Source organism: Podarcis filfolensis (genome assembly GCF_964270895.1).
Source record: "Podarcis filfolensis genome assembly, chromosome: 6".
Lineage (NCBI taxonomy): Eukaryota > Metazoa > Chordata > Lepidosauria > Squamata > Lacertidae > Podarcis > Podarcis filfolensis.
Window position 1 is genome coordinate 34,187,648 of NC_139609.1, and position 26,594 is coordinate 34,214,241.

At 40.9% G+C, this 26,594-nt stretch overlaps 2 protein-coding genes across 12 annotated transcripts in view; one reads left to right on the plus strand and one right to left on the minus strand.

The window, feature by feature from the left end:
* The window catches only part of MIGA1 (mitoguardin 1), a 35,194-nt gene extending 21,098 nt beyond the window's left edge, over window positions 1-14,096 (minus strand). Inside the window, exons 1-7 of one of the 4 annotated variants that reach the window (XM_083621016.1) lie at window positions 13,998-14,096; window positions 10,330-10,505; window positions 7,885-8,062; window positions 6,962-7,098; window positions 6,438-6,564; window positions 5,365-5,501; window positions 3,460-3,583 (exon numbers count right to left, since the gene is read on the minus strand). In XM_083621016.1, coding sequence (XP_083477142.1) covers window positions 3,460-3,583; window positions 5,365-5,501; window positions 6,438-6,564; window positions 6,962-7,098; window positions 7,885-8,062; window positions 10,330-10,428 — 802 coding nt within the window. In that variant the 5' untranslated portion in view covers window positions 10,429-10,505; window positions 13,998-14,096. The other 3 variants (XM_083621014.1, XM_083621017.1, XM_083621015.1) reach the window with 3 other exon arrangements.
* Window positions 14,097-14,164: 68 nt separating this feature from the next.
* USP33 (ubiquitin specific peptidase 33) overlaps window positions 14,165-26,594 on the plus strand; it is a 37,463-nt gene continuing 25,033 nt past the window's right edge. For 6 of the 8 annotated variants that reach the window (XM_083620934.1, XM_083620935.1, XM_083620936.1 and 3 more), the window contains exons 1-3: window positions 14,171-14,313; window positions 18,310-18,430; window positions 25,183-25,236. In XM_083620934.1, the coding sequence (XP_083477060.1) occupies window positions 18,350-18,430; window positions 25,183-25,236 (135 nt within the window). In that variant the 5' untranslated portion in view covers window positions 14,171-14,313; window positions 18,310-18,349. Of the gene's footprint in view, window positions 14,314-18,309; window positions 18,431-25,182; window positions 25,237-26,594 lie in introns of all 8 variants that reach the window. The other 2 variants (XM_083620940.1, XM_083620941.1) reach the window with 1 other exon arrangement.

Genomic DNA, 26,594 nt, shown 5'->3' on the forward strand with positions numbered 1-26,594 from the left:
CTATGGTTACAAAGCGTGGAGTGCAACAAAGGTAGGTGTGGTCGAGGGTCTGCATGGTCCTTTATCCAACAAGAAGAATTTTAATGAAGATTTGAATTCAGAGAGAGAAATGTATCTGGCTGACAGGTAACTCAAGCCTCGGTTTTTACTTGGAACAAAATTAAGTATAGAGAAAACATCAATGACTGAGGGAAACACAGTCTGTGGTGATAATTTGGAGATTCTCAGGGGATCAAAGTCTTGTTGGGTAGACAGCCCTGGAAAGTACAATTTTCCTTCATTGAAAGCCTAATAAGACTTATACATTTTGCCACATTGAATCGATAATTGAATATTGTTTTTTACATAAAAGTGTTTATCTGAGCTGTAAAAAAAAAAGTGGGGGAAAAATATTTTTATATAAAACAAAACATTGTGGCATCCAGCCTACTGTGAATCTAAAAGTCATTATTTTTTTTGGGCGGGGGCTGATTTTCTATTTCAAATCTTAGAAACACAGATCAAAAGAGTCAACTGCTTTAGGTTACAACATTCATATGACACTCAGGGCAACAGCAATATGCCATTATTAGTATTCTGTTTTGCCCTTGCATGTTGCTTCAGCTTTCTGTACTGAAAGGCTCTTTTGGTTATTATTTAGCTCTCTCTATACAATTTCGTCATCTTTACGCACCAGCAGTACTGTACTGTGAAACATATAATTTAACCCTTTGAAAACTATGGAAGCTGACAGACTCTCCACAAGGAAGAAAAATTAAAAAGGAAACTGACATCCAACAGCTGCTATGCAGATATATATGCCAATGTATATCAGTGTGATTTCTAACCTCAGAGCTGACATTCAAGCCCCTTTCTGTGTTATGACTTAGAGTAGCAGGTGTTGGGAGAAAAATGTGCCAGAAAACTAAAATTAACTACCAAGTTCCCAGGAAGCATGCTTTGAACAGGATTTTTAAAAGCCATTGAAAGACTGACCCCTGGTGGCATCCGTGATTCAAACTCACAAATCAATATTGGAACGAACACAAATGTCATGTTTCAGAGGGAAAACAGTTTCTATCTATAATTCAAACATGCAATCAATTACCCCATTGCCAAGTTATTCATTTACACCATCTTAAGAATTGCCAATAGCTTTGAAAATGGGTCGCAATCTTATCTACTGTACAAATTAGCAGCGGCAGCATGCGCCTCCAACTTTAATGCCATGAAAATCTAGAGCTGGACAGTTGCCATTATCTTAAAATGCACACTTTCCAGGAACAAGTTGTGACCAATAAATCTACTTGGCAACAGAGACAGTGCTTTGCCTTAGTTAGCTGCTGGCGGTGCAGAATACATATGGCTGCTCAGCTTCCCAATAAACCTGGTCATGAATTTAATGTACAATGCTTCCCCCTGCTGCTGATGCTGCTAAGTGATTTGGGGCAGGAAATGAGTGTTGATTTGTTTCAACACACTAGGATTTCTGAAAGTATAATACGGATTTCTGCCTCATCCTTCAATCAATTTCTCATAGTGGCTTTCTATACTTATCAGTAGTTTTAAAACAAACAGCTTGTGATTATTATAGCACTTTAAAGTCCTTCATATATTTTCTCAATAATCTTTACAATAACCCTGGTGGGTAGGCCAGTAACAACGCATATTTTGCAGAGGGGGACTGAAGACTAAATATCTTACTTCAGGCCACCTGGTGAGTTAATAATTGAGCTGGGAGCCAGAAGTGTCTCTGTCATGAAATTCTACTCAATATTGACCCAGAGTAGAATTCCAACATATAGTTAGCAGAGTAAAAACACGTTGCAGGATTCCCAAAAAATAAACCAGAGGCAATTACTATTTCATCCAGCAGAGCTTTAACGCTAATGAAGGGAAATGAGCATAATGGTCACAAATCCAATACATTCAGGATTGGCACTGTTCATAAGAAATCCAGTTGCAGCAGACTTAAACTTACAATAACTTATAACAAGTCTAAACCTCAACACTAAGCATACTATGTACAGAACACCACATCATAAGGAAAAAAGATAGAGAAAGTGAAACCCAGGCTCCTTCTGGCCTTACTTTATAGTCAGCATATGACCTTGACTGAAAGAGATCACAGAACCAGTTTAAGCCAGCTGTACTCAGCTTCTCTGAAGGTATAACCCAAACATCATGAACCTTCTGCTTGCTTCTTTCACACAGAGAAGCTTCCATACGCCTTGTGAATTAAGCAGAATAGGAAAGATCTCTACACATCAGATCAATACTTTCTGCACTAAGAAATGCAAACTGACAGTCTCACTGCACACTCATAGACACACTTCAACTTTCATAATCGCACACTCTTCAGTAAATCGGTTATTCTGAGATGCAGCAGTATTTTATCTTCTTAAAATATATTTGGTGTCCCCCAATTCCAAAGTTTTCTGTGTGATCTACGCAAATCACACGATGAAGCAATTTGTATTTCAACTTTACAGCTGTTATCATGGAAAACATACAAAGCTTCTAGGCATGATCCATGATCATCCTGGCATCCAAATACTAACTTTGATATTTTTAAGCTTCTAACTGAGATATGCCATAGCGGTAGAGCATCAGCTTTCATGAAGAAGGTCCTTAGTACACATACGACTAGGAATGTCCTCTGCCTGAGACCAGGGACAGAGGTGCTGGCAGTGAGTGCAGACAGCAATGAGCTAGATGGACCAACTGTGTGACTCAATATAATGCCGTTTCATTTGTTCTCAACAACTCCACGCAACCTTGCTTTTTACAGAAACAACAGACTGGCACTAAGCAATCTCAGTCTTCTAATGTTGTGGAAGAAAGGGTTCATTTTGGGGCAGAGTGATTTATTATAACAGACTACCAGCAAGTCTCTTCCTGCCACTGCAGTCAGTTGCACAGAAGTACTTCAAAAATTAAAGTTGAAAATGCCAGCACGGTACAAGTCTGACTTGCAAGCAAGTTCAAAGATGTTATACTTTTACCTGTTCACACATGCTGATGTGGCCAAGGGCTGGCAACCTACTTGATCAGACCTAGCTTACAATACATAGTTAGCAAAGTAGCCATGTTCTGCTTTGCTATGTATTCTTACACAATACATAAGAAGAATCCTCATCTCCCTGCAAATCTCTACTTTCATGTCTCACTGATCATTACAATGCTTTCTAGCCAAATGCAAGAGCACCCTTTACACCAGGGGCTCTGGGTCTAAATTCAGTCCAAATATGTAGACGTGCGGATTAACAAATCACTTTACAGGCTCCTTGTGCTACTACTATGAGCCGGCAGTTAAACCAGCTTTGTGGAACTGATCCTTTGTACAAGAGGAGCAACGCGAATCACAAGTAATTTCTCATTCCCCTATTTCTGCCTCTTCACCATGTCCCAATAAGTTTTCAAGACTAGCAGCCCTATATCATCAAGAAACATGCAAGTTTAAAGCCAAGACAAACTCACCAATATCATTGGCAAAGGAAGCAGGATCAGATGCCCCAAGAGAAGCCTCAAATTCTTCTTGAAGACGATAAGCTCTTTGGAGCAAGGATTCAAGCTTATGAATGAATTCAGCACTAATGATATCCTGCAAAACATAAGTTGCAGAGGGCAAATACGTTCTGTCACCAATATTTTATGCAGCTCATGGAGATTTTGAGATATGCAAGGATCAACAAACACTTCTTTGGTTATTATTTATATCAAATACTTATACTGTGCCACATGCAAAAATCAGCAGGACCTGAAAACATTACCTAGAACAGCAACTAACCTATTAAGATTAGGAAAGTTGGACTTTCCTAATCAGCATGCTTACTTCAAGAAGCTCACTTCAGAGAAACTAAAGGTGCACTCCTATGTACATATACTTCAGATACCCCACCCTGGAACTTCCACATAAACATGTTTGCAACTGGGTACAAAAAGAGAATTTAAAGTATGCGCAGAATTCATGCCTTTCAGCAGCAAAATGCTTAGGGTTCCCATCACTGTGGACATATAAAGATCACTGTACAAATAACTGCCTTGTGAGGTTGGCCAATTGTGCAAACTTTGTTCTTATCTGTGCCTCTACCCCACCTGTTTTCTCTAACCTTGGCCAGGGAGGAACATAGCTGTCAAGTGTCCCTTATTTGGCGGGACAGTCCCTTATCCCAGCGCCACGTCCTGCTGCTGTCCCTTATTGACGAGGCTTTGTTTGGCTGCTGGCTGGGCTGGAAGGGCTCAGAAGTTGAACATACCTGTGCCCGGAAAATCCCTTATTTTGGCTGCTGATCCCTTATTTTTGAGGCTGCTGATCCCTTATTTTCAAATCTGTAAGTTGACAGCTATGGGGAGGAAGTCCATGGAGAAAGAACTATAAGCTATGTCATCTGCCTCAGCAAGGTGGCTGCCAGTCTGCTGCTTCCCATCTTCGTGGGTCAGGAGTAAATTGCTTTTCTTGTGCTTCCACTTAGGTACAGGAGATAGTGGGCAAACACCTCCCCAAATCCCAGGCCCAATTAAAGAAGCAAAGCGAAAGGCAGATTGGTAATTCAAGAGAATAGGCAAACACTTTAAAAGTTAACTAACCAATGGAAGAGTGTCCAACCAATATAGGCTCAGTGTGCAGCATTCTTAAATGGCCAAAGTAGGGGATAAAAGAATATAGGGATCATCTTCTAATGTTATCCTATTAAGCCCATGCCAGTTCATCCTAGCCAGGATTTGCAATGAGATAATTCTGAGATAGCTTTGTGTAAGTTTTGATTTTAATAGTACTGTATTGGCCTGAATATAGGCCTCACTTTTTTCCGAATTCTGACCGTGAGAAGTTAAAGTGCAGCTTAAATTTGTGACCTTACAAAAATGGGCTTTTACGATATCGCTGCCGAAACAGACATACGGTAAAATGGAACGGGTGTGAGTGCCTGCAGAATTTTAAGGGAGCGGCTTATATTCAGGTATTTTTTCTTTCTTTCTTCCCCGCCCCCTTGAATTTTAAAGGTGTGGCTTATATTCGGGTGCAGCTTATATTCAGGCCAATATGGTACTATGATATATTGAAAACTTTTGAAGGAAGAAAGACACTAAAGAAGAAATAGGTCACTGGGGACACAGTTGCTCATATTGCAGGCATTCAAGAGGCTCACAGAGTTCTTCAGCATCATAAAAGTTGGAAGGCTCCCTGAGGATCATCTAGTCCAACCAACTGCAGTGCAGGAATATGCAGCTGTCCTTTACAGGGATCAAACCTGCAATCTTGGTGTTATCCAGGTTCTCCTGAATAATTTTAGCTTCTTTGCTAGAAGCTGGAGTATACTTTGGAATTTTAACCAGAAACAGGGGAAACAAATTATCTGAAGGAACAGCAACTCATTTACTTACTTCTACACTTTCTTCTGCAATAGCATCACCTGCTCCAAGTTTGACGGCGCTACAGTTGGCTTCATCTTCCGCTTGCCTGTTACGAAACGTAAGTGCCTGCTCCCATCGGCGAAGAGCTTCTTCAAATAGTTCCATTCCTGAAAGAAATGTTTACTAATGCAACAACCCTGTATCAGATTTTCAGTTTGCCTTCCCTTGTACCAGGTAGCAATGGCTCGACACTTGAACCTTTTGTAGAAAGGTGCCTGCCAAATAAATCAGTCCAATGTACTGGCACTCTAGCTGAGCAAGCCATGTACTTCATTGACTGATCAGGAGGAATGCTGCATTGTGAGAGGGGAATGGATTAGACCAGAGGTCAGCAAACTTTTTCAGCAGGGGGCCGTTCCACTGTCCCTCAGACCTTGTGGGGGCGCCAGACTATATTTTGAAGGGGGGGAAATGAATGAATTCCTATGCCCCACAAATAACCCAGAGATGCATTTTAAATAAAAGGACACATTCTACTCATGTAAAAACACACTGATTCCCGGACCATCTACGGGCCGGATTTAGAAGGCAGCTGGGCTGGATTCGGCCCCCATGGATTAGACAGCTTTTGAGTCCTTCCAACTCAATTGTTCCAAGCGAAGCCACACATTCTTTTAATATTCAATAAGCAAACATATTGTGAATACATGTAGCAACACTGTAGATGAGGAAGGTTTCATGTTTCTATTAGTTTCTAAAACGTTTGTCGTCTACAGAGACTACACACCACATGCTCTTTCTGTTCCGGATCCCTGCATGTGGCAGGCTTTGTGTTGATGCATTATTATTATTATTATTATTATTATTACTCCCTGCCCATGTGGCTGGGTTGCCCCAGCCACTCTGCCGCAAAACAGACAGATATGTTATATGGCCTATAGAGGACTTAAGGCAACAAATATCTTTAACAGTTGTTAAATAAAAGTATCATCATGCCCTTGAAAGAAAGTAACACTATTTTTGTAATAGCAAACAATCCTGAACTTAGAAACTTTTGAAAATAGCAGCAAGAAATGCTGCATCTAAGGAATCTGCTCACTTACCCATCAAGTATAAGTTTTCTGGAGTAGTTACTGGAACATTGACCAGCTTTATATCATCTTCATCTGCTTTGTCCCAGGAACTAGAATTGACACAAGCACAGCTAGGACAGGATGCGGCACTTTGGACCTAATTTAAAGAAGATGGACAGGTGTCAGATTTGGGATGCTTAGCTCACATGGCTTTCTAGAAGGGCAGTCTTTCAGTTTGGGAATCATTTTTTTAAAAAATCCACTAGATGTCCCCATAGTTTTGTGGGCAATTTGTATGACAATAGCATAGAGGTGCCCCTAGGTAAGAAGTGAGCTAGACAAATAAGCCCAAGGGTTTTCAGGCTAGGTGCCTTTACGGTTCATTTTGTACAGGAGGAAAAGCAAGGTGAGAGCCAGCATAAAAATGGCACACATTCTAGAGGAGCACTGATCCAGGAAGAGTGCCTCTTTCCTGCCCCTATACAAGTCAATGGGGGGAATCACTATTCAACAGCTTATCAGCAAACTACATGAAAATAATAAGATATGCTTACCGAGGCCAAACTCTGCACTGAACCTGAATATTTACTGAAGAGGCCTCCATTTGCATTGATATAGGATTGAGAACCTTTTTCTTTGGCTGAACTCAATGAAAGTGTTAGATTTTGTCTGCTGCTGGAACAACTGGAACCTGAAGAGGAAGATAATACAATCAAAGCAACAGACCTATGCAGACTTACCTGGGAGTAACCCCCATTGAAGCAAGTGTCACTTGCATGACCGCAAAGGGTTTTCACTGAACAACAACTAACCAATTTTGTTGTATTCGAGCAATAACTTTTTAAGATGGGATAACTCTTTCTTTTCCAGTAACTCTTAAAATTATCATTTTGAAAGTAATGTAACATTCTAGAATGCTATTAATGCTGTACAATGATTGTATAAGCTGTGAATCACTAAGCTCTCATCTCATCTCTCATAAGCACGTGCACTTTGTAGTCAGCAAGGCTTGAGGATGGGAAAACAAAAAGGAAGGCTGCAGGCAGGTTTATGCTGGACCTGCTGCTGGGGGAAAAGGTGCTACACGTGTCCATCTCCTTGCAGACCAATCAGGGCTATGCTAAGCCTCCCAACTGTTTATTGTGGTTTAAAAGAATTATCTCTAAGCGATAAAGAGGCAGTTTAGGGATTTGTTAAGGAAAGAGTTGTGGTGCACACACACTGTTGCATGCATATAGTACATGTTTCAATGGGAAACCAAGCTGAGGAACTTAAAAAACGAAAAACCTCTACCCCAGTCCCAAAATGCTTGCTTGGCAATAAGCCCCAATTTTTCCAACTTATTTCCATGTACTTCTAAAGCTGGCCACTGCAAGTCTACATAGGCGTGCTCAGAAGTAAGCCCCAGTGTGTTCAGTGAGGCTTCCTTCCAGGTGTGTACATAATCTTGGCTTTCCTTAGACATCGTGTCACCTACCTTTCTCTGATGCAGGTGTTTTTATATAGTCTAACACGACGTGGCCTGGCTCCCATGGAGATACATTCCTGGTTTTCTTCCCACGCTTTCTTTTGAAGTGATGGGCAAGAAAAAGCACAGACACTGCACCCACTGCTGTTATTACAAATAACTTCTTGAGACCTGGGGAAACCTTAACCTTAAAACACATATTTTAAAAAGTAAGTTATATCATATGTTCTACAGAAGGAGAAAAAAATAATTCAGTTTTGATGCAATAGGTTTAAGTTAACATTTGAAATCTGAACACTACACCAATCAAAGAAACTCTGTGCAATTTATTGTGTATAAATCTTAAATAATTTCTGTAAAATATAACAACAACAACACACAATAGGCTAAAATTCTATACTTTTATGTTAACTTTGAGAAAGTGTGTGTTTGCATTTATTTTGACAGTTATGTTGGATGCTGTATTTCTACATTTTGACCACAGACCTTTGGATTCCCACTGGCAAATCCAAAGGCCTAGAGAAAACTAGGTGAATTTCTTCTTTTGCTCCCAAACACTGATTCTTTTCAGGAATTTGAGCGGTAAGCTGATAATTACTGGAAGCAGAACTGGATGTGCCCAACATTAGCTACTTTTAGAACAAGGCATGCTCATTACAGCATTTGTTTAACTGCATTAGTCCTACTCTATAATTAATCATATTCTGTGTTTTGCTATGTAACCATTTAGAGACATTTCTAAAGGTTTCCACTTGTAGATGCACCTGGCATAATATGTAGCCTGGAAACAACTAAGACTCAGTACACTGTGATGAACTTTATGAACAAATGTATTAGCACAGAGTTGGCAATCACATTATTTATTTGCACCAGACATAACACTACAGCCACTGCCGAATGTACACATGCCTCATGATTTAAAAGAAAATAGCAGAATCTGATGTGATTTCTACTCTCCACTGATTTTTTTGTCTTCCTCAATTGATCTAAGGATACAGGAGTAGTTGTGGCGCCTTCTCCCAACCAACAGGTGCTCAGGGAAAACGGGTACCAGGGTTGTGGTCACCAGAGGACTGGGCATGGTTTCTATTAGTTCAGCAGCAAGCAATCTGCTGTACTTGTGCAGAACCTCAACACAAGCAAAGTGTGCTGCTCAAGACAGTGAATTTCCAACCCTTTCAGTAGTTTTCCTGTGTGCAACACAGACATTCTCACAAAGCATTCTGTGGCTACATGTGGTTTGCCTGTTACTGGACAAATGTCACTATGCTTGCATTATATATAAGTTCTATCTGCACAAAATGACCCTCTGGATCACACTCCTAATATGTGTTTATATACAAACTTTCAGGCTCTCTGTTCATATTGTATAGAGATACATTATACATTCAGGTTTTTTCCTAGTTGATGGAACTAGTAGAGGTTTTTTTGTCATTGAGACAAATGATACAGCAGTCTTTCCTCTTCTAGAGTGGAGCACATTGACATCAAGGTAACAAAACTCAGTCCAACACTGTCTATTTCTGTTCTGTTGCTTTTCACCACTCCACCTCCTCTTATAGTGCAGCAGCGTTTCTGGCAGTCGGGGTTCCACCCTACCCTGCTTTAGAAACAGATGTTGTATGTCCTATCCACCACCACCCACAGTAAAAGCCTGCTCTAGATTATTTCTGTCTTCCTGATTCTGCAGATCATGCTAAATATTGGAAGTATCAACACTCTGTAAATGCTCATCTCGTAAATTGGGACAAAACTGACAGCAACATGATTAAATTTGTAGAAATCTTAAAAAACAAAATACTGTCTGAAGCCTTCTGTGACTTGCATTAGCAAGAAAACATACACATAGGGTGTGGTTATTTGCAAGATATTCTTAAGAGGTAGTCCCTATTTTATAATTATTAAAACTGCCAACAAAGGGTGGTATCTGACTAAACTGTACTACAAGAGACCTGCTGAAATAAAGCAATTAAAATTAGTTGATGCTAACTTCTCTCCTGTGATTTCAACAGGTCTGCTCTGTATATGACTTAGCTGTATACTACCCATATTACTCTTAAGGGTTTTTTGTTTATTCATATCAGTGAGCTCAATAAAAAACTTTACACTGAAAGGCAGAAAATAATTAGAAACTGGCTAGACAATACATCAAATAATGCACTTTGACGCAAAACAGAAAAAACAAGATAGGCAGTACTGGTTGTAATCACTCTACAATTGAGATGTATGGCACTGCAAAGGCTTCACTGCAGCCTCTGCAGTCCAGTACATGTAACAGAATGAAATCTACTGGAATCCACAGCAATATATTTTTTTTAATGCTACGTTCAACAATAATTTTATATAAACCGTCTTAACCAAATACGTATTACATAAAAGCACATTATATAAAACACTGTTAGATGTTAGCTTCAAAAAGCACTACAAGCTAAAATAAAGAAATGCAAGGGTTACCTGGGTTAGGGAAGAATACCAGGAAAGAGGAAGATCAAATACTCTTAAAGCTGCTGTCTTCAAAGATAAACGTGTCTCACTAGCAGCGTCTTCTGACATGGCTCCTTCTTTCCCACAGCATCATTGAGTGACACTAAGTCAAAACCATATTACTTGCAGACGATGCTGGATATAGGCTGCCAATGAGAGACAGATATTGGACTATACACCTCACGCTTTGTGAAGTTAACTCAGTGGCTTCAAACTTCCTTCCTTCCATCCAGAGTTCCAATGGTACAAAAAGCAAATACAGTGAATGTCGTGGAGAAAGTAAAAGGTACACACCCTTTCATTTTCCTGTAAATAGTAACAGCAATATCCTAACTGTGTCTACTCAAAAGTTAGCCCCATCAAAGTCAGTGGGCCTTACTCCTAAGTAAGTGAGACAAGGTTTGCAGCCCAATACTGCAATTCTATACACACTTATCTAAAAGTAAAGTCTATTAAAAACTCAATAAGACTTACCTCGGGCAGATGTGAATAAGATTTCAGTGCTAATGAACAGCTCTGAGTACTGAGAAAGCTATGGAGTTTTCCAGCGTGTTATTGTTTGTTTGTTTTTTATCTTTGAAAGCATACAGAGCACAACACAGAAAAACAGAAAGATTACTCCTAAGATTTATAACTGCCATTTGGCTGACCTGTGAGTTAATTGAGATATTTGGAGCACTTAAAAAAAGAAAACTGTGCAAAAGATTTTGAAAAGCCTGCAAAGTAGCTTATCTCCACACAAAGGTTTTTAACAAGCTTCCACATGCACACACAAAATACAAAGATGAATAACAGTAAATGTTTCTAGGCAGAAAAACAAAAGTGGGGAAATGTTTTAAAGTGGAAGGTAACATCCAACCACATAATAATAATAATATTCTTTGAATGGATGACAGTGGAATTTCCCATAACTCTTATCTGACGGGAGGGGGGCTGTGCTATTTATGGTAGTGAGCCAAGACATATTTCAGTCTGTTACTTTGGATTTCTAATTATTGTTATTTTAACATGTATCGCCATTAAGAGGGGGAAGGGACATAGTTCTTAACATTACAATAAGTATTTAAAACCCAATTGAATATTTTTTCCACATCCAGCTTGCATAACAGCAAGGGCAGGGGGAAAGCAGATGACATGACAATGTTTATAGAGAACAGGAGAGTAATATATTGCAGTTAACTCACAGAATGGCTTCGAAAGGATCCTGCGACTGAGCTATCCTGTTATAATGTCCTACTCTGTCATGTTATCCAAAACATTCCCAGGCCTATTTGGGTATCCCTTAACCCCACAATACCATACCACCCCATGGCTGCCTCTTATTGCACCCTGATTCATTACTACTGTATATTATATATAAGCTCTTTGCTACAAGATCACAAGACCAACCCGTATTTTTGGCCCAGGTTTTTCCTTGAGCACCAGCAAGGGTGGGGCTCGGCCAAGAGGGTCACGGCCTCCCCACCTGCTTGGATGGGGTTGGAAGCAGCTCTTCTCACCCTGGAGGACCAAACAAACCGCCTCCATGGAACAATAACGAAAAAAGGAACCGAAACCAGACCTGGCGGCTTCTCGGGGCTGCACCGCAGACACCAAGCACGAAGCGACCCGGTTCCTCCTTTGCACCAGCCGCGATTCCTGCTGCCCAAAAGTGGGGCGGGGGTGGGGTTTGAGAGAAATCATAGAGAGGAAATTGTAGAGTAATATGTGCCTCCTCTTGCTTCCGGATCAATTTTTTTGGGGGGCGGGGAAGGTTTCCCTCTACATTAGGGTGCTAAGAGCCAATTGAGTTGAGTAAGGCAGGGAGGGGAGAATCTTAGCAGGTTTATTTTCGCCGCGTGCTTTGCGGAAGCTGCTGGCGCATTCTGCTTCCATTCATTTGCAAACAGGGCGTGCTGCCATCACTCTAAGGCTATGATCTCATGCAACTTTAGTTGGGGCATAAACCCATTGAACGCTGCAAGGTTTAAGCTCCGGTATACATAAGGCCTGTGTGAGCGACATAGCCGACTGCAGGTAAGGCAGGGATATAGAATTTCTAGCTTTTAAAGGACCGATTTAACAACTTTCCATTAACGAAATGCATCTGGTAGGTGACCATTATGAGCACCTTTATAAAAGTGTTACTGTGAGAATCTATTAACCTCCGATCCACCCCATCTGAAATTGGAGATGACGATACGGAGGTTACAAGTGTTCTTTCCAACCCGCAGTATTAATAAGACTGGACCACATGGCAGGCCTGTCATAAGCCACACTCCCAAGCTGCAACAGTTTAAAAACAATTCTATTATTATTTTTACACATGAAAGTTTACTGGGTGGCAAGAGACTTGCTGCTGTCAAAATACTGCAATTATAAATTTCTAGATTTCTCCATTATCTCCTAGAAGCAGTTGGCATTTTTGTCACTCTTCGGGATTTATAAAGCTGTGGAAATGAACCAGTACCTAAGGCTGGTTTTAATTTCTAGCAAAAAATAAAAATCCTGCTTACAGAAAAAGGGCAATTCATTTAAATCCTATATGTGTCTCCTCAGAGGTAAGCCCAACGCAGTTCAATGTGATACATATCTCAAGGGAAAATCAATTTGGAATTACTACCTTATGACTTTACCCCAGCCCAAATGGGCTAGAGCCTCACACTCTCCAACCATCGACATGCATGCAGCTGCTGTGCACTTTTAAATGTTGTTATACGCCACCTCAATCTCTGAGCGATGCGAGATTCCATGGGTACCAAGCGTGCAAACCAGGGTCCTTTGGAACAATGAGGCACAGAGGACACAGTGGTGTCTTTATATTGTTTATATATGCAACCTAAATTCTACATGGAGGAGTCCACAGCATTCCTCCCCAAGAGGTTTCTGTTCCTCTCTGGACTGCATCCATGCAGCCCAAGAGCAAGAAGCTGTGCTCTCTGACCCATAACTCGCTTCTGTCTGCTTGCATCACACTATTCCTCTTAAGCTTTCCTTGCCTCTGCCTTTTTTAAAACTGGCCAAAGTGCTAATGGCTCATTTATCCCCAGGCCATCACTGCAAAGGAATTTAGGATGACTCCATTACCTTTCAACTCCTGTTGATTTCCTAGGATTAAGAAGTATCTAATAAACAACTTAGGAAATTTGCCCAGCATAAATGCTCATTAAATGATTAGAAGTGTCTAGCACACAGGTCAAATGCACACATGAATTATCTTAAACACACATAAGTCACGCTATTTCCCGGTTCTAGCACCTCTAAACTTAATAAAATTATAACAATCACTAAGCTCAGGCATTTAGCACCCACACACCTATAACAATTTTGTGTGTGCGGTGTGGGAAGAGAATTAATATTAGAATTTTTTTACGTCTATGGCCCATTAGTTTGCCGAGAAGGAAAACGGGCAGCAACCTCTTTCCGAGGTCAAAGGGAAGAAAAACAACACGAAGAAACCAGGACGCACCTTCCCCACAAATCTTTGCCTAAACAGAACCACGTGTTTTCGCCACACCTCAGGCGTCAAGCCCTGTTCGAATTTTCTCCACAACATTCAAAAGGACAAAGCAGTTCGGAACGTCCACTCCCCACCGCAAAAACCCACTCATCCCTTTCCCCTCCCTTCTTATCTCTATGGTCCCTATTTCCCCACCCACCTTTAACGAACAGCGCGCTCTTGAAGGCGCGCACGCGCAAAAGAAGGTGAGTCGACCGCCGCCCTCTTTGTTTAGGGCAACATCGCTCCTCCTTTTTCTCCTCCTCTCAGCCATCTCTCCACACCAGTGAAAGCGAGCGCTGCCATCTTGGTACGGGGCCCATTGCGAGTGACAGCCCGGCTTGGAGCGGTGCGGAAGGCTGCGGCCCAGTGAGAGAGAGAGAGAGAGAGAGAGGCGGAAAGAAGCGGAAGGCGGCGGAGCCGCCTGCCTCTCTTGGACCTCCATCTCTTGGCGAGGTTGGCCGTGTGGGAGGCAGGTGAGGAGAAAAGGGCGAGGGCGCAGCGGCCGTTATAATGAAGCCGGAGGGCGGGAATTGGCGTTGGGATGCGAGGAAAGCGGCCTCGCAAGTTGGCCTGGAAGGTATCCATCCGCAGGGGCTGCTTTCGCGGAAGAATCAGGTCTTTTAACCTTCCTGAAGAAGTAAACCCCATTCGGTTGAGTGGGGTTTATTTCACCTGAGGTAAAAGCGTATAGGGTTGCAGTCTTGAGGACTGGGGCCTCTCCGTCGGTTTATCGATGCTTCCACCCCTGTTGGAGGTGGTGGAGAACTGAAGTCCCATTTTCGAGATATGTTGATTCCCCATCCCTCTCTCTCTCTCTCTCTCTCTCTCTCTCTCTCTCTCTCTCTCTTTCTTTCTTTCTGTAGCCTCGATTTTTTTATTAACATCACACACCTGCACACTCCTTAGCTGTAAGCCAAGGATTGGTCCTGGATTATTTTTTTCCTGTGCCAGGAGGTTTGAGTCTGAAATAAGTCTTGGATCTTAAGGAAGTGAAAATGAAGAAATGGCGCATGAGCATGTACAGAGGGGTCCTTTCGAGAACAAAATGCCAATGCTATCCTAGGCTGTATCAACAGAAGCATAGTGTCTTGATCCAGGGAAGTCATAGTCCCTCTCTGTTCTCCCTCGGTCAGGAATATTGTGTCCCGTTCTGGGCACCACAATTTAAGAAGGATGTTGACAAGCTGGAATGTGTGCAGAGGAGGGTGGCCAAGGTGATTGAGGCTGTGGAAGTAAAGCCTTATGAGGAACAGTGGAGGGAATTTGGTATGTTAGCCAGAGGACGTCTGATAGCCATCTTCAAATATCTAAAAGGCCAGCACACGGAAGATGGAAAAAGTTTGTTTTCTCCTGCTCCTGAGGGTAGGGCTTGAACTAATGGCTTCAAGTTACAAGAAAGGAGATTTTGACTAAACATCAGGAAGAACTTTCCGACAGCACGAGCCTGTTTGACAGTGGAACAGACTCCCACAAGAGATGGTGGACTGTCCTTCCTTGGAGGTTTTAAGCAGAGCTTGGATGGGCATCTGTCATGGATGCTCAAGTTGAGATTCCTGTATTGCAGAGGGTTGTACTAGATGACCCTTGGGGTCCCTTCCAACTCTACAATTCTATGAATGACCCCTCTAACCCTGTATAGCTGTAGTAAGGGAGAAAGGGGCTTCCAGGTCACAGAAAGTGACTTCCAAACTAACCAGCACCCAGGTATTTCTCCCACCTTGGAAAGTGAGTAAAAGCTATGCCTGTGTGTTAGATCCAGATATAAGTAGCTTTCTTTTTAAGGGTTATCATGTTGCTATGTGATGTTCAATTTGTGAAGCTCAAAAGTGCTGGTGTGCCTTAAAATAGATACATTGTTGGAGCAAAACTTAAAAACAAAAGCAAAATGTAGGCTTCCGTTCTCTTTTTATAAAGCTAGGCAGTCTTGACATAATATGTGCTGCTATGCCCTAGGGAACATTGTAATATGGAAGAAGGGGCAAATTAGGAAAAATGTGACATTACTATTTAAGGGCCATTAAGAAAATGTGTGTTTGTGTTGGGGTGGGGAGGAGAGGAGAGGAAAAGAGAAAGGAGTGATACTTTTTCTCATATATCATACTGTACCTGACCTTATAGTTCAGATGCTGCATTTAAATAATTGGGACATCTATTCTGTGCTGCAGAGCATCATAGAGAGAAAGCATGGTTGACAAACTCCACTGCAGTTTGCAGTAGTGCAGGGACAGCAGTTCTGCTGCAAAAAGATCAATCTGCAGAATATGCTGCGGGACAGCCAATTCTTTCTTTTAATATTCTTAAAGGATGCAAAGGGAGGACTCAGACAGCATGAAACAGATTGTATTTAAGAAACTTCTGTTTCCTCTTAATGTTATATACATAAGCACTTGGAATAAATATTGTTGTTATTGTGGCATTTGTAGAATTTAATGCAAACTCTGTTTATTTTATATGAGTGAGCTCTTTTTGGAGAAAGAGAGTAGGAAGAAATCAGCTTGGATAAATGTCCTCAAGAAGGAAATAAATTATAGTTGATCCTTCCTAGTTTTTCTTCTGAGTTTTTAACTGCAGTTTTGTAAAACAAAAGGAATATTAATATGAGATAATGAAATCATCCCTTATGAACACCTCTGAACATACTGTGCATTGGATTTTCTGCTGAATACAATGGATATATCTTTTTAAAATCTGAAAATGATACACAAAAAACTGAATGCATATGTGCGCGCGCTCTCTCTCTCTCATTAAGAGGACATATATTTGGAAAAGATGAAATGATATATTCTGTTAGTCCAAAAATGTCAAGAGAACAACAGTTGGGTTATTGGGTGTTAAACATAACACACGGTTAGCATTTTAATAGTAATTAGGAGTTGAATATCTCTGAGTTTGTGAAATTGCCAAGAGACAAAGACACCTCATAGAATGTTAAGAATAATCCACAAACAACAATATTATGAAGTAAAAGAGACCATTATTGATAATAGTTTCTGTGTCAAGGGTATATGTTTGCAACCCATTGTAAACATACAAAAAAATTATAGATCTTTATCATTGTAAGCTTGGAAGAGAGAAATTATGTATCACGACCATAACTACAATAATTTATGCTCTACATTTTCTGTTTTATATCCTGGGTAGATCCTGTTTATATGATGAAAATAATAAATTACAATTGTTGGGAGGCTTCACGTAACATTATTGGTTGTCATACAGCAGTCTAAATAAAGTTTATTTCTAGTAAGTAGCAAATAATTTGAGGGGGCAAAGCTCTTATGGTTCTCAGGATGCAAGTTGTCAAATTTCCTTTTGATACCTGATCTTTCTGCTCACTAAATTATTTAGATTGGGTTGCAATCTCCTTCGCCATTTTTTCCTTTGTTAAAGAAATAACAAATATTTGCTGTTTTCTCAAATGATTTGAAAACTAGCTTCTGTGATTATTTGGCATTTGGATGTTTAAATCTATTAAATATACACTGGTTAACTCAGCACCTTTTACGATACCCCTCACAATGTGACATCCTGTTTCAAATGAATTTTTAATATCAGCCTTTGCATCATTAAACATGTTATTCAGAATTATATTAGATGCCATGGTGTATAGCAGGAAGTTATGAAATAATCCTTTGGTCTATTTAGGGAAGCAGGGATTGAACTGGGTTGTATCCAGTTGGTCTCCCTCTACTGTCAGAATATATCTGTCAGCAGAGGCAATTTTGAGTGATTCTGCCTTTTCCATCCCCCCAATCTGCTCCAGAGGGTTAGGAGAGTTTCTGGATTAGATTGTAACAGTCACACCAAAGGCTGTTTGGGATAAAATGAATTACCAAAAATTGCCTCCCACCCCATTCCACTGTTGGATGCCTCCTTTCATTGGAGGAGCACGACTTGGATACCACCTTTTGGTTTTAGTGTAAATTAGAATAGGACCTACACTCAGGTCTTGCTTTCAGACTTCCCATAAGCATCTTGTTGGCCACTGTGAGAGCAGGATGCTGGACTAGATGAGCCAATGGCCTGACTCAGCAGGCTTTTCTTATGTTCTTATCTGTAATCTGGATACCACCAGTACCACTTCCCTCAATACAGTGGTACCTCAGTTTAAGAACAGTCCGGTTTAAGAACGATTTGGTTTACAAACTCCGCAAAACCAGAAAGTGTCCTGGTTTGAGAAATTTACCTCGATCTAAGAACGGAATCCGAATGGTGGAAGGGCACCAGCGGCGGGAGGCCTCATTAGAGGAAGCGTGCTTCGGTTTAAGAATGGTTTCGGTTTTAGAACAGACTTCCGGAACGTATTAAGTTCGTAAACCAAGGTACCACTGTATTTTGTTTTGTTATTTCACATTCATTTTTTAATGTTAGCATAAGTTGTAATGATGTGGTTTCGCCTTTATTAAAGCCTTTTTGCATGCTATCAGTTGCACAGATGTCTCACAGTACAATCACTATGTTTCCCTCTCAAGATGTAGATACAACCTGAATTTGGAAGAGACCACTATTAAAATGTCAGCGCTAAGCAATGATTGTTCGCATTTGGAGTCTGTTGGTGAAATAACCAAGGAAGACTTAATACACAAGTCACATGTGAGTTTCTGCTGAGTACATTCCTTGATGGATTAACATGGACTTATTTTTGAATTAATGATCTTTGCCTTGAATTGTGCAATACGTTTTAGTGCTAGGTGTTACAACAGGCAGCATGCTTGTTTTATTTTTATTTTTTTAAAGATATTTATTAAAATTTTACAGACAATAGAAAATTACAGAATAAAAAAAAGAAAAAGAGAAAAAAAAATACAAAAATGCCAAGAAAAATACAAAATACATGAAAAAAATAAAAAAAACAGAATTAAAAACAAATCAATCTTTTCACATCTTATATTTCAATTACTTGTTTCCTGACCTCCTCACACCTCCCTTTTTTGTATTCCAATTCACATAGTTAATTCAGCAAATCCTTACCCACTTCGTTTGTATCTTAATTATATATCTTAACATATTATTACTTTATATTTCCATCTAAGTATCAATCCTTTTTTACATATTCTTTTAACTTTGTTGCTAAAGCCATCTCATTTCAATCCTACATCATTTAACATTCATTAATTTTACAATGTTTCTGCAAATAGTCTTTAAATTTCTTCCAATCTTCTTCCACCAACTCTTCTCCCTGGTCTCGGATTCTGCCAGTCATTTCTGCCAATTCCATATAGTCTATCACTTTCATCTGCCATTCTTCCAAGGTGAGAGAGAATAACTCCACCCATGTACTTCCAGTACAGGGTCATGTGACACTCTGAGCTAACATCCGGTGCTCAGTGCACATAATAGACTGTCCCTTGTTCCCACGGTACAGTCCCATAACATCAACATCCTGTTTGGCTTTCCAGCCATCTGGAGCACTCAGCAGCATTGCTCCTTTTTCGTAACAACCTCCCCCAAAAGAATCAATGCGTGTTGCGGCAAGCAAAGCGTGATCCAGAGAAGAAAACAAACAGTTGTTATACACATAACACTCCCCTGTTGTTTCAGTTCCACCCTTGGAACTACCCGCCACTGGTTTCCCCAGTGTACCTCTCTGGTTGTCTGGCTTCCAAGGAATGAGTGCATCTGCATTACCTTGGCTAGCAACTCTCTGTCGTGTCTTTGTCTCTGACTTAGACACAGCTCCAACCTGTCCTCGGTTGTGTACAACAGCAACACATGCAACAGCTAAGTTAGCAAACTCTTCTGAGTACCTTTTGGGTGGTTCACCCTTTGTGACTCTCTCAGACCTGTGTATGAGGTGCTGATCCTCTCTGCTCACTGGTTCAGTCTCAGGACTCTTAGGTGAACCAGTTCCAATAGCAAACAGTGGCTCATCCTTCACCTGTGAAGGTCTATCCATTGTGTGAGATTTCCTCTCAATGACTGTGACAACAGAGCTGTCTGAGCTATCACTGTCACTCTCAGTACCACTGTACTCTGTGAAATCATCATCATCATCTGAATCGTCCTCTGTGGGAAATGTGTGTACAATCACTCTCTCCTGTTTGGGAGCATTCTCTAGAAATTTTGTGAGAATCACCTGACCAGATTCAGACAAAATTACTCTGTAGAGACCCTTTTCATATCCCACAAAAATGCCTCTGGCATTCTTTACTCCACCTGGAGCTTCTGTCCTCACATGAGACCCAAAAACCTTGAAATGGGCAACAGAAGGTTTTCTCTGGAACAGTTTCTCAAAAGGAGAACTTCCCAACTCTCTTGAAACCTTTCTCACCCACGCATGACAAAACAACATGAGTGACTCCGCCCAAAACTCATGTGGCAGATGTGAACTAAGCAATTGCGCATTCATCCCCTTTTGCAATTCTTTGTTCACCCGTACACAGACACCCCTGTTCCATGCTTCCGCTGAAACAGCAACCTTGTGTCTTATCCCTTTTTCCTTCAGGAACCTCTGGAAATCCTGTAAAAGAAAAATCTGCTTCTCATCTGTCAAAAGACAATCAATGTTAGCATCATGCATCTTTTTAACCTTGTCACAAAACTCCTGAAACCTTTCCAAGGCTTCCTGTGGCCTCTGTAACACATAAACCCAGACAAAGTTAGAGAAATGATCCACACACACAAGATAAAATCTTGCATTGCCTCTAGATGGTTCTAGAGGACCAATCACATCAGCATACACCCGCTGAAACGCTCTGTCGACCCTGGCCACCTTCTTGGCGCTCGTTTTGGTCACACCTGCAAGAGAAATCAAGTTAGACTCAGAATTACATTCCATGTAATCACTTTGCTTAAAGTCCAACAAATACAGTCCACCTTTCTCTCTGGCAGAAAGATACAACTCTCCATCTTTGAAGATCTTGCAGCTCTCAGCATCATAGGACAGTTTCAGTCCTTTCTTTGCAATCTGCGAAACACTCAGCAGATTGAACTTCAATTCAGGAACCAAGTAAACATTGTGTATAGTCAAGTTCAGACTCTTCAGATACACAGTTCCAATCCCGGTCGCCTCCAGCTTCTGACCGTTGGCTTGTTCCACAGCGAAGCTTTGCTTCTTAAACGTTGAAAAGAGCGCCTTGTGTGGGGACATATGAAAATTACAGCCCGTATCGATCACAAACGAGTGTCCAACATCTGGCGTGGTTCCTTTCGCCATCAGGGCCTTTGCAGGTTTCACCGAAGACGTGGTATGACCTTTGCCTGCTGCCTCAGGCTTTGCTGAGCGGCCCTTCGCTCCTTCTGGCTGGCGTGGCTTCTTGCAGTTCCGCTGAAGATGCCCAGCCTGTCCACAATTGTAGCATCGGACAACGTTCAAAGCTACAGCATCCTCTCCAGTAGCAACAACAGTGGGGGAATTAGAACTCCGTTCTTCCCTCCCCCTGTCCTTCACCTCCAGTGCAGCAAGCCTGCACTGTTCATTCAAAACAACGGCAGACACCCTCTCCGCGGTCAATTCGTTCGCCGGAAGGGAACCCAGCTGACTGGCAACCGTTTTGTAAGTCCGATTTAAGCTGTTTATCATCATGAAGCAAAACACTTCCTCCTGCAGACGGAAATTGCGTTCCACCATCTGTTGGCGCAGATATTTCATTTCCGTCAGGTGCGCTTGAACATCTCCATCAGGCGCAAGCCTCAGATTGGTCAGCTTCTCAAAATACAGCAACGCTGAAGATCCAGCATCTCTCTGATGTGTTCTACGCAGCGTCTCCCAAATCTCACGCGCATATTCCAAATCCTGAACATGCACAAGTTGATCATCCGAGACACACAGAATTATAGCCGTCCTGGCCTTCACATTCTGTGATTCCCAACCTCGGGTTGGTGCTTGAGGGATGGGGTTCTCAATCACCCCAAAAATCCTCTGATTCTGCAGCAGGGCCTTCATCTTTACAGACCAAGATGAATAATTGTCATTAGTGAGGGGAGGCGGGTAAGGCAAGGCTCCCCCCTTCTTGGGATCCATTTTGAATCCAAGTCTCAGCTCTCTTTCTCGAGCTAGTAAAATCCAAAAGCTCTTTTGAGCTGTTTTTCTGCCTCTCTCAGGCAGGCAATCTCCAAGCTGTCTCACTGTCCTTGCAAAGAAGTGAAGACAAAACAACTCTCGCTCTCACTGAGCCAGCCCCAGGTGTCAGTAACTTTCCAAGCTGACTGACGGTCGTTGCCTAGCAACTGTGCATACTTTTCATCCTTATCTCGCCACAAGAATTTCTGGTATGCAAGCTTAGCTCTCAGAGCTGTTTTTCCAAACGCAGCTCTCCTGTGAACCAGAAAATCAATCTGCATTCACACTTTTAGCCCGATTTTCAGCATACCTTTTCGGGGCTCCGATGCTTGGAAAACACCTCCTCTCGGTGTCCAGCCGTCTGTTCAGCTTCTGGCTGCAATGCAGACGTTATCTTCTTTCCTTGGTGCAGAGGATGGTACACGATCCATCAACCTCTCACCTCTCATGCTGATTCCCATGGATCAGATAACCAGCAGCTTTTGCTACCATTATGTTGTAATCTTCAAAGCCATGTCAGAGGAATTTGGCACTCTCCAGGTGCCCGGCTTTGATTCCCTGTTGACCTCCCCGTCAGCGGCTCCCGGCAAGACAAGGCGAGGTCTCTATCGGCCGATCCTCCTCACGAACGTGAGAAGAACACAACCATCCCTCCTCCCTCACTCCCTGCCATCCCCAGGGAGGGGAAAGAGACAGACAGAAATGTCTTTACATGCCTTTATTTCTGTCTTTCCAGCAGTGCAGAAAAGAACATGTCTGCACTCCTCAGCAGCCACAGCAGAGAGAGAATAACTCCACCCATGTACTTCCAGTACAGGGTCATGTGACACTCTGAGCTAACATCCGGTGCTCAGTGCACATAATAGACTGTCCCTTGTTCCCACGGTACAGTCCCATAACATCAACATCCTGTTTGGCTTTCCAGCCATCTGGAGCACTCAGCAGCATTGCTCCTTTTTCGTAACAGGTAGATCTTGTGTCTTCCAATACTTTGCGATAAGTATTCTTGCTGCTGTTGTTGCATACATAAAGAAAGTTCTATCCTTCTTTGGCACCAATTGGCTGACTATGCCCAGGAGAAAGGCCTCTGGTTTCTTCAGGAAGGTATATTTAAATACCTTTTTCATTTCATTATAGATCATTTCCCAGAAAGCCTTAATCTTTGGGCACGTCCGCCAAAGGTGAAAGAATGTACCTTCGTTTTCTTTACACTTCCAACACTTATTATTGGGCAAATGGTAGATTTTTGAAAGCTTGACTGGTGTCATGTACCACCTGTATATCATTTTCATAATATTCTCTCTTAAGGCATTACATGCCGTGAATTTCATACCTGTGGTCCACAACTGTTCCCAGTCAGCAAACATTATGTTATGTCCAACATCTTGTGCCCATTTTATCATAGCAGATTTAACCGTTTCATCCTGAGTATTCCATTTCAACAACAAGTTATACATTCTTGATAATGTCTTAGTTTTGGGATCTAACAGTTCTGTTTCCAATTTTGATTTTTCCACCTGGAAGCCAATTTTTTTGTCCAAGTTGTAAACCTCCCTTATTTGATAATAATGAAGCCAATCTCGCACTTTATCTTTTAGTTTCTCAAAACTCTGCAGTTTCAGTTTGTCACCCTCCTGTTCCAAAATCTCCCAATATTTTGGCCATTTGGCCTCCATATTGAGCTTTTTCTGAGCCTTCGCTTCCATCGGTGATAACCACCTTGGGGTTTTATTTTCAAGTAAGCCTTTATATCTTGTCCAGACATTGAACAGTGCTCTTCTGACAATATGGTTTTTAAATGCTTTATATGCTTTAACCTTGTCATACCACAAATATGCATGCCACCCAAAAACATTGTTAAAACCTTCTAAATCCAAAATGTCTGTGTTCTCAAGAAGCAGCCATTCTTTCAACCAGCAAAATGCTGCTGATTCATAGTAAAGTTTAAGGTCTGGCAGGGCAAATCCACCTCTATCCTTTGCATCAGTTAATATTTTAAATTTTATTCTGGGCTTCTTGCCCTGCCAGACAAATCTAGAAATATCTCTCTGCCACTTCTTGAAACAATCCATTTTGTCCAAAATTTGCAATGATTGAAATAAAAATAAGATTCTTGGCAATACATTCATCTTTATAACAGCAATTCGACCAAACAAGGAAAGCTTCAGATTTGACCATATTTCAAGATCCTTTTTCACTTCTGACCAACATTTCTCATAGTTCTCTTTAAATAAATTTAGGTTCTTAGCAGTCATATTAACCCCTAGGTATTTTACTTTCTTAACCAGTGTTAAACCCGTCTCCTTCTGAAACCTCTCTTTCTCAATCGGTGTTAAGTTTTTCTCAAGAACCTTAGTCTTTAATTTGTTCAACTTAAATCCTGCTACTTGACCAAATTCCTGAATCAGTTCTAATACTCTTTTAGTACTAGATTCTGGCTCCTGTAATGTCAATACTAAGTCATCTGCAAACGCTTTAAGTTTGTACTGTTTAGCTGTTCAAGTTTGTACTGTTGTACCTGAATACCTTTGATCAAATGGTCCCTTCTAATCATGTTTAGCAAAACCTCCAGGACCGAAATAAAAAGCAATGGGGAAATTGGGCAGCCTTGTCGTGTCCCTTTCTCCATCTTAAATTCTTCTGTCACCACATTGTTAACTATCAATTTAGCCTTTTGTTCTGAATAAATTGCACCTATACCATTTTCGAAACCTTGACCAGCATGCTTGTTTTATTAATAATATTTTATTATATCCTGCCTTCCTCTAAAAGGATCCCAGGGTGGCTAGCATAATCATTAAATGAATGACCACAGGAAGAAGCCTTTTAAGCTAATCTATTTAGGTAGGAGTTTAGGTATCATATATTTATGTGCCTAAGTGGACGTGGGATTTTGAAGCAGTTGCTAATTATTATTATTTTAAAATTAATTTTTATTAAAGTTTTTCTGTGGTACAAAACAGATAAAGAGTTTAAGATTGGGAGACATGTAATACAGGCTTAAACATTCTATTTTAAAATTGTAGTCCTACACACTTTCCTGTGACTAGGTCCAAACTAACCTAGTTGTGTTTACTTTTGAGCATGCTTTCTATAGTCCTTTTTATATGGATATAGAGCAGGGCTCATAGAGCCTGTATCAGTGGCACCAAAGATGTGGAACAGCAGCTGATTTTGTAGAAACAGAATTTTTGTGTGAGTAAACATATAAAAATTGCAGATTCTCTGAAGTAATGAACAGATAAATATTTAGACTTTATAATATGAGAATAGGGCTTTTTGCCCTTTTGCTCCTCTCTGACTAATTTTATTAAATAACCACATCACTCTCTGCTTTTAATAGGGTACTTGCCAGGACTGTAAAGTGAAAGGACCAAATCTTTGGGCATGCTTAGAGGTAAGATGAAATTCCATTTATTATATGCAACAGGAAAGAGGTTTTTTTTCTAGAACCTTAAGTTTAAAACTGATAATTCAAGGGTGAGAGCAGTATTCACCTGCCACTAGGCTTGGCTGGATTGTAGCGGGAACTGTGTTTGTGGAGTGGATTCTTCAAGTGTCCTCTGCAGTGTGTCCTTGTGAGTTATAAGTTGTTCCCCTAACAAAGGCCACCTTTGAAACTATATTTGGGCTGTGCTTTGAACTCAGCAATTGTGAGTTCAAGTCCAGTGTTCTGGCCGCAGAACCCCATGTTGGATTTCAATTCTCCCCTAAACTTGAATACCATAATTGAGCAAGTATGCTAAACAACCTCCATGCATGCCCTTTTGAGAAAAGCATGTTTCAAAGATAATTTTGGCTCGGACACTGTATATAATATTTTGCATTTTGTTAAATAAAAATACTGTTTTGTTAAAATAAAATCCCTTTTTGGAGAATGCAGTTGGCTGACAAAATGGGAGTGATAGGTGAAAAAACTGGCAATCACTTAAATAAATAAATGTTCTTAGTAAAAGCTCACCTACTATTTTCACTTTAGAAAGAATTCTAATCAGAAATGTTTGGTATGCTATAAGTTAGTTGCCAGCTTTCTGCCATATAATCATTAAACTGTGTAGTTGTTCCTGCATAAGAAGTGCCACTTAAGTCACTGGACACCATCCCTGCCTTTTGTGTGGATGCTTTTCTTTAGATTCAGAAAGGAGCCCCAGCAACCTACTGCTTGCTGTTGATTTCTGGTGTGCTGTTTTTATTTTAAAATGCCTAATTACTAATCATGTTCACTGTTTTTGTAATCTACAAAGCATTGCCATAATTATGTACATTTTCTTGTTTGAACTACTTGTAGATCCACCAAATTGAATGAACATGATTTGTAAGGGCTTGAGAAAGCAAGACATTCCATTGCACTAGCTCTTGTAATTCTAGACTGTCTTGCACTGAAAACCTTTAGAGCTCTGTGGTCTGCATAATAATAAAGGTTTCATAATGTAGGTTATACAATCCATCTTAATGGTGTTCTAGTTGTTGCAATAAGCATCTTATTTAACCTTATTTAAGGCATTATGTGAAGGAAAAATAGCTACAGTTGTATTGACTAGCTATGCTGCACAATATCTAATTTTTGTTTTTGGTTGTATCTAATGTCACCACTCAGCTGACAGTAAGTCTTCATCAGCAGAATGGGAAGAAGCACTTTTTAGTGATTTGTCCTCCTCCATGCAGCCTCTCACCCCGACTAAATCTGTTCCTAAGAGTTGGGGAACCCTTCAGAGGAGGTTTGGGAGAGGCAGCATGTGTGTGAAAATAGCTTTC